Raw genomic sequence first — 9,138 nt, forward strand, 5'->3', positions numbered from 1 at the left:
TTGGAAAATTCGTCAAGACCGATCGAATCTCTGACGTTGTTACTATATGAAAAATCGTTTGTACCTCAAATTTTTTTGTGTAAATATGAAGTGAATGGTATCTTCTTTTATAATCTTTCGGTTTTGGCGAGGTACAAACCATAAAAGTTGCAAAATATGACTCCGAGTTTTATAGTAAGATATTCGAAAATTCGTCACGACCGATCGAATCTCTGACGTTGTTACTATATGTAAAATCGTTTGCACCTCAAAAATTTTTATATAAGTATGAAGTGAATAATATCTTCTTTTATAACCTTTCGGTTTTGGCGAGGTACAAACGATAAAACTTGCAAAATTTAACTCTTAGTTTTATAGTAAAATATTCGAAAATTCGTCACGACCGATCGTATCTCTAACGTTGTTACTTTATGAAAAATCGTTTGTACCTCAAAGTTTTTTGTGTAAATATGAAGTGAATAGAATATTCTTTTATAATCTTTCGGTTTTCGCGAGGTACAAACGATAGAAGTTGCAAAATTTAACTCTTAGTTTTATAGTAAGATATTGGAAAATTCGTCAAGACCGATCGAATCTCTGACGTTGTTACTATATGAAAAATCGTTTGTACCTCAAATTTTTTTGTGTAAATATGAAGTGAATAGTATTTTATTTTATAATCTTTCGGTTTTGGCGAGGTACAAACGACAAAAGTTGCAAAATATGACTCCGAGTTTTTTAGTAAGATATTCAAAATGTCGTCAAGACCGATATAATCTCTGACGTTGTTACTATATGAAAAATCATTTGTACCTCAAATTTTTTTGTGTAAATATGAACTGAATAGTATCTTCTTTTATAATCTTTCAGCTTTGGCGAGGTACAAACGATAAAAGTTGCAAAATATGACTCCGAGTTTTATAGTAAGATATTCGAAAATTCGTCACGACCGATCGAATCTCTGACGTTGTTACTATATGAAAAATCGTTTGTACCTCAAATTTTTTTGTGTAAATATGAAGTGAATAGTATCTTCTTTTATAATCTTTCGGTTTTGGCGAGGTACAAACGATAAAAGTTGCAAAATATGACTCCGAGTTTTATAGTAAGATATTCGAAAATTCTTCAAGACCGATCGAATCTCTGACGTTGTTACTATATGAAAAATCGTTTGTACCTCAAATTTTTTTGTGTAAATATGAAGTGAATATAATATTCTTTTATAATCTTTCGGTTTTTGCGAGGTACAAACGATAGAAGTTGCAAAATTTAACTCTTAGTGTTATAGTAAGATATTGGAAAATTCGTCAAGACCGATCGAATCTCTGACGTTGTTACTATATGAAAAATCGTTTGTACCTCAAATTTTTTTGTGTAAATATGAAGTGAATGGTATCTTCTTTTATAATCTTTCGGTTTTGGCGAGGTACAAACGATAAAAGTTGCAAAATATGACTCCGAGTTTTATAGTAAGATATTCGAAAATTCGTCACGACCGATCGAATCTCTGACGTTGTTACTATATGTAAAATCGTTTGCACCTCAAAAATTTTTATATAAGTATGAAGTGAATAATATCTTCTTTTATAACCTTTCGGTTTTGGCGAGGTACAAACGATAAAAGTTGCAAAATTTAACTCTTAGTTTTATAGTAAGATATTCGAAAATTCGTCACGACCGATCGTATCTCTGACGTTGTTACTTTATGAAAAATCGTTTGTACCTCAAAGTTTTTTGTGTAAATATGAAGTGAATAGAATATTCTTTTATAATCTTTCGGTTTTCGCGAGGTACAAACGATAGAAGTTGCAAAATTTAACTCTTAGTTTTATAGTAAGATATTGGAAAATTCGTCAAGACCGATCGAATCTCTGACGTTGTTACTATATGAAAAATCGTTTGTACCTCAAATTTTTTTTGTAAATATGAAATGAATAGTATCTTCTTTTATAATCTTTCGGTTTTGGCGAGGTACAAACGATAAAAATTGCAAAATATGACTCCGAGTTTTATAGTAAGATATTCGAAAATTCGTCACGACCGATCGAATCTCTGACGTTGTTACTATATGAAAAATCGTTTGTACCTCAAATTTTTTTGTGTAAATATGAAGTGAATAGTATCTTCTTTTATAATCTCTCGGCTTTGGCGAGGTACAAACGATAAAAGTTGCAAAATATGACTCCGAGATTTATAGTAAGATATTCGAAAATTCGTCAAGACCGATCGAATCTCTGACGTTGTTACTATATAAAAAATCGTTTGTACCTCAAATTTTTTTGTGTAAATATGAAGTTAATAATATCTTCTTTTGTAATCTTTCGGTTTTGGCGAGGTACAAACGACAAAAAAACTGCAAAATATAACTCCGACTTTTATAGTAAGATATTGGAAAATTCGTCAAGTCCGAACGAATCTACCTCAAAAAATAACTTCTTTTACACATTTGAACTGCTTTATATACTTTCTTTCCTTCTACTCCGTACAAAGCCTTATTTTTAGGGAAAAAAATTTTTTTTGTTTTTTTTTCGTAAAATTCAAAAAAAAAAATTAACTTTAAAAACGGGTACAATCCGGTACAAACGATACTCTTCCAGATGGCATCATTAAAATTCCGGTATCTTTATGTCGGTTGCTAAGCAAATTTTACCACCCCCCCCATTTCTACCCTATTGAGGTACAAACGATTTTAATTGCGGTACAATCGGGTACACTCCGGGTACAATCGAATGACATATATAAAAATCATTTACCTTGAACTCGGTTGCTAACTTCACATAGGTGTCCTTCACGTCGTCCATGGATATTATAAATATATTATAATAACATAAACTCATATACATAAGTATATTAGTTTATTTCGTCAAACCATAAAGATGTTATCAGTAATGACCATAAAATAATTAAAAACTCTTTGATAAGATAATTATTATTTTAATTATCATTTACGGCCGAAGAATGTGTGGGTTGTGTATGCAATGGTCAGGTCGTCGGTGATGTATCGTTGCTCCATAGCCACGCTCAAAAACTCCTCTAAGTACTCCTCATAAAGCTCCTTTGGTATTTTGAAAGGGTTTATGCCGGCAATCGTGCCTGGAAATCACAAAATCATTTGTTTAGCCTGCTTTGATTTGAAGGCGGGTTTGATTCCAATGAATTGAAATGTAGGATGAAAACATGCGTCTTTAATAAATCCTTGTAGACACTGATATTATCGTCTAACGATGAGGTCTGGAAGGCTTCGTTATAATACCTTCAAAGACCCAAGATCTATCGTCGAATCAAAAGTACCTTTAAAGTCTTCCGCGCTGTCAAATTTGTAAGACGTGTTGTCACATTGAACGAATATATTTTTAAAGCCCACCTCTGTTGCGATTTCTCTTATTTTTTCTTCTGGGTTCTGTAAAAACATAATCGAGTACCTTTAAACTTATTTCGTTGAGCTAAAATTCAGAAACGTAATATACTTATTACTTACCATGCGGCTATCGGTTAGCGCATCGTCATCTAGTCAACGGTACATACATAGAGGGTAGTCGTAGAACCGACCGCCCGGTGCAAACGAAGACGTCGCGCTCCTGCAGTCCCTTCGTGACCACGGCCGTTGCAACACGGCCAAAACGTCGAGAAAAAGTATGTACTCCTAGTAGCATTACTACTTAAATAAGTCGCTTTAAGTCTCGATTAAAAAGTTTAAGTAATATTACTTAAGGGTGTGTACGTATTCCGTGTAGAGAGTTCACTGTCAAGTAGCAGCGCTGAAAGAGCAATTTTTTTTCACTTTTGTATCCAGGGCAAACACCTCAGTGTCCCGAGTTTCCCCCATACAAAACTGAAAAAATTTTGTCTTTCAGCGCTCCTACTTTCACAGTGAACTCTCTACGAGGAACACGTGCACACACTAAAGTATTATCAGTTAGTTTTGTGACACCCTATATATTAACTTCAAAGCAGATTATTTAATCCAAGTCTAAGCCGTACCCTCAGAAAATTAGCTAAATTCATGTTAAGGCCATCCCCCGAGCAAACGACCTTGACCATACATTTACCGCGTTGTCGAGGTCGCACTAAAATCCTATTTTTTAAATTATCTCAGTTCAAAATTTACCTCAAATTACCGGTTGGAGACAGAAACCTAGAAACACCTGTCAGATATTGTGTGAAGACTTACATCACAGTCGTGGTACGGAGACAGGACATTGTCCAGCCCCTTCACCCAGCGGCACCATTTCGGTGACCGAGCGAGGATCTTGTACACGTCGTATAGCACCGCACTTCTACCCACGATCAGCAGCAAGCAGTCCCCATCCTTTGTCAAGATGTCGTATACTTGGGAAAACGCCAATCTGAAAAATGTCCCTGAAGAAATTGCGTCGGGGTGCAACGTAGGTATTAGGAGATGGAGGTTTGCTCAGGGGCCTGAAAACATCAAAGGATTCCACACCGCCGTTTTTCCATACAAACGTTGTCCCCTGTTTCCTCCCTGGATAATGCCGGTACAGTTATGATTTTTTTCCTGAATATTTATGGCCACTATTAGCATGTCCCTATGTTATCTTTTTTTTTTTTCATAATTTTATTATTAAAAAAGATAAGAACGTCCAAAAACCCAAAAAAATGGCCAGATTTTCCTCTGTGTTCAAACACCCAGGAAACAAAACTGGCTAAAATATACAAAAAATAAAATAAAACATAGCAACACAGCTCAAGCCTTGCTTTAATTCTTAATGAAAAAATTACTTAAATCAGTTAAGTTTTGGAGAAGGAATCAGCGAAAAACGAATCGAAGATTTTCTGTTCGTTTATTAGAACTTTTGTCGTGTTGTCTCTATCGCGCTCTGCGGTGGGAGACTTGAGATTGGTGAGACAGCAATACATTTTCAAATACCTATTTTCAATTTCTCTCGCCCCTGGTGTATCCTCATTTAATGTGAAGGAAGTTCCTTTTTTTGCAGTTGAGATTAATCGCAATGTCTCTGTATGTTTAGACCGAAAGATATACTATGGAATTAATATCTATAGGAATTGAAACATAATATTACCTATATAATCTATAATATAAAAATGAGTCGCTGATGTTTTGCTAAGTGCAAAACTCGAGAAAGGCTGGACCGATTTTCAATTGTGTTAGTAACACTAAAACTCGAAAACGGCTGAACGGGTTGGGCTAATTTTAGTCTTAAAATATTTGTAGAAGTCCAGGGAAGGTTTTAAAGTGACACGAAGTTCACCGGGACAGCTAGTTATTAATAAAAATAGTGGTAAACGATACCTTTGGTCAGTCATCCATTGGAGAGAAAAAAACGCAAACACGTGATTAAAGGTGCTAACAAATTCGCTGGGCAACTGCTGCCCGATCTCCAGCAGTCGGAAGTTGATGCCGTCTCCCCCGAAGTGTTCGTTGGCGAAGTCCACCATCTCCCTGCTGCGGTCGCAGCCGACCAGCTCGCTGACGTCATCGGGTAAATACCGCCGTAGCTCAGTGGCTGTGAAGCTGCCGTCCCCGCTGCCGAGGTCCAGCACTCGGTCGCCGCCCCGCCACGTCATCCGATGTATGTTGTCGCTCAGACACCTCTTGTTATCTCTTTTCTGCAGCATGTTGTACTTGTTGTACGACACGGGGTCGATCATCGCCAATTTGCTCTGCCTCATGGTTGCGAACGTTTGCCTCTCCGAAGTCGCTACTGAGAGATGGCACCAGGCAGCAGTTAATAATAGATTACAGTGATGCTTGTAAAGATGCGTTTAAATTGGATAATTTATATAAAACTTTAAAAATAAAAATAGTACGTTTATTTTCTTGATATTCGTTATTAAATAATTATTATTGTTCGCTTTAAACGTCTCTTGATAACTTTTTAAAATTGATCAACTAAAGTAATTGTTTGTGTTGCATATTGCATTTTTCCCTCTTTCTTTGAGATTTTTCAGACTTCTTTAAATTACTTGTGGTCTCACGATAGGTATATCAGGATACAAATATGCTTGGATTGTTTGCAAAAATTAATTGTGATTAATTGTTTTATAATTATATGGTGTTATGTTGCAGCAAATGTCTACTTATGATTGATTGATGACCAGGTGAACTTCGCATCACTTAGGGCAGAGGTTCCCAAACTCCTTTGTTTCGTGGCCCTTTTTACGGTGTTGGATCATACTACGGACCTCTAAGCACCCTTATTGAGAGACTTGCTACATAATAAATATTATTTTTAGTTTTTTAAGTAACTGTTTTTCAACAAATTTTCCGCCTATGCCGGGATGGCGAACCAATGGTACATAAAATTTTGAGCACGCTACTGATCACAAAATTATTATAGTGATTATTCTACAAATAAGCGTCAAGTTAGGCTAGGGGCATTATGGCACATATGTAACATATTATTGATTATTCAGAAAAATGGCACGTTGATAAGACTGGGTTCACCATCCCTGGCCTATGCTTTCTAATAAGCGAAATCAAGCTTACACAAATGTTAAAGTTCTTCACTGCTAACCGAATTAATTTACATGGACCCCGCCTACAATTGTGGACCCCCATTTAGTGTCAGGGCCAACGTACATCCCCGTCTTCCATCCTTCCCACATACCCCCGGGGTGCTTCAGCTAACTGAGGTACATCCCCAACCCGGGGCGCCCATGATGGATTTCCCCTGCGCGAGCTGCGCATCAAAAAATATCCATCCTAATAAAAGCCTTCCCTGGACTTTCGCGAACAAAATTACCCACATCGTTTTAGTCGTCCTCGTGTTTTAGTGAGACCACAGAATATATATTAGTTGTACCAAGTGAGACTAACAAAATTTAAAGTTTATATTTTCTCTTAACATACATTATTATTAATAATAAAAAATCTTGTGTACTCGTCCTTAGATTATGCCACAACATTGCGTTTGCTAAAATTGTGCAGTGAAGGCCGAATTCCTTCGCCATGATACGTCATGTCATGTCAGAACAATAATTTATGAACTTATTTATAAATTAAAAATACCAAGAATAATAATAATATATTCTACCCTATCTATGTTATGTTGTTTAATTATGATATCTCATATTACTGAACAATGAACATGTTTTATTATGGTTTTGTGAATTTGGCAGATTGCTAGCAGTTTCAATCATTGTAATACTAATTTCCTTAAAAAAAATAGGTACATTACAATATCATGTTTTTTTTTTATGATATAAGGGGGCAAACGAGCAAACGGGTTACCTGATGGAAAACAACTTCCGTCGCCCATGGACACTCGCAGCATCAGAAGAGCTGCAGGTGCGTTGCCGGCCTTCTAAGGGGTAATAGGGGAGGGTAGGGAAGGGAATAGGGGAGGGTACGGAAGGAAATAGGGGAGGGTAGGGAAAGGAAAAGGGTAGGGGATTGGGTCTCCGGTAAACTCACTTACTCGGCGAAACACAGCGGAAGCGCTGTTTCACGCCGGTTTTCTGTGAGGACGTGGTATCTCCGGTCGAGCCGGCCCATTTGTGCCGAAGCATGGCTCTCCCACGTCAGATGTGCGATTAGAATACATATTTTTGCATAATAAGAAACTATATAACAATTTAAATTAGCTTTGGAAAAAGTTATATTTTGCAAAAAGATAAAATAATATTATTATACATTATCAGGGCGAGCGAAACGAGCCCTAACTATTATATTCGAAAATCATTGCATTTTTGTGGTACACTTTACGAAAAAACTATCATTCATGGGCGTACCGAGGGGGGGCAGGGGGGCAATTTTTTATTCTTTATAAACACCTATCATATAAAAATCTGATTTGCCCCTCCCTGGCCCAGAACCTGGGTAATTCAAGTCAAGGTGTGACAACGCGTGCCCTCACAAAGCTCGGCTCTTAGCTAGTATTAAGGTTTGAATATTAACGTTTTAGGCACTTTCCTCATGCGAGTAAAGGCAAAATTTTAATAATGCGACGAACGTAGTCGACTTCAAGTACCTAGAACAGCTTTTATTGCTTCTTTCGTATGGCACTGTAGCGCTCGCTGGGTTGTAACTTATAAGGCCACTAGGACATCAAGCAATCTGCATTCTACGAGTTTCCTACATCACAAAAGCGCTTGTGCCCGCCTTGTGGTCCAGTGGTTTGAAGCTTCGTTTGCAACTCGGAAGCTTGGGGTTCGAATTCTTAATTGGTACAAATCTATAGCTACACTCCTGAAGTTTTCATATTATGGTATCTTCTGTTGCCGCTATAACAATAAATACTAAAAATAAAATAAATATTATAGGGGAGCTCCCGTGCAACAAACGTAATTTTTTGAACTTTTTTGCTCGATATAAAAAGTGGTAACAAGTAGGCACTTGAAATTTTCAAAAATCCTCAGTTGTAGGTTGTTCTTTAAGAATTAATTATAAAATTAGAATAAAATTGTATTAAAGGGGGGCTCCTATACAAAACACACAATTTTTGGTATATTTCTGCTCTATAACGGTACGGAACCCTTCATGCGCGAGTCCGACTCGCACTTGGCCTATTTTTGTGTATCGTGTAGTTGTGTAGCTCGTGCATAGCTTCGGTTGGCAGTCGACCCTAAACATTGAAATACGATGGATACAGAAATAAATGACAACAGAATACAGACCTACGTTTTATTTGATTAACACGAGCGCTACATTACATAGGCTTAGCCTACCATGTCGTCCGTCTTGCCAATCGAACATGACGTACACAGTACAATCTACCCGCATCTTAATCCGTCACGCCAGATCTCGTGCGATAATACACTTTATTCCGAGGGGGAGTCATACCAATATCGATTGGAACGCCGATTTATCGAAGATGGTAAAGATAACCGCAAGACGAATAAGACGGCTTTAACTAACAATGGTCAACCGCACTGGATATACTACACCCGGTAATCCATCAAACTGGCTTCACTGGAGCTGTGAACTTGTAAATAAAATTGTAAATGTGCTCTTTTAGGGCCTGATTACACCTAACAACTAACAAGTAAGGTGCCCTTGGCTACTCAGTAGGTATAGTATAATATCATCCGCCTCCGTGGTCTAGTGGTATAGAGCGTGGCTCTTGACTCGGAGGTCGTGGGTTTGATACCCGCGTTGGAACATGTTATTTCTAAGTTTGGTTAGAACAAAGCGAGCTGATCACCTGATTGTCTGACAAGTAAGATGATCATGCGTCG

The 9,138-nt window shown here is 37.2% G+C and overlaps 1 protein-coding gene across 1 annotated transcript; it reads right to left on the minus strand.

The window, feature by feature from the left end:
• Positions 1 to 2,920: 2,920 nt before the first annotated feature.
• LOC121728998 (juvenile hormone acid O-methyltransferase-like) lies at positions 2,921 to 5,661 on the minus strand. Its single transcript, XM_042117365.1, has 4 exons — positions 5,252 to 5,661; positions 4,151 to 4,325; positions 3,271 to 3,379; positions 2,921 to 3,072 (listed from the first exon to the last, which is right to left on the minus strand). Exons 1-4 carry the CDS (start codon positions 5,629 to 5,631, stop codon positions 2,921 to 2,923), a joined length of 816 nt encoding a protein of 271 aa, XP_041973299.1. The 5' UTR covers positions 5,632 to 5,661.
• Positions 5,662 to 9,138: the final 3,477 nt, after the last annotated feature.

Source organism: Aricia agestis, chromosome 7 (genome assembly GCF_905147365.1).
Source record: "Aricia agestis chromosome 7, ilAriAges1.1, whole genome shotgun sequence".
Lineage (NCBI taxonomy): Eukaryota > Metazoa > Arthropoda > Insecta > Lepidoptera > Lycaenidae > Aricia > Aricia agestis.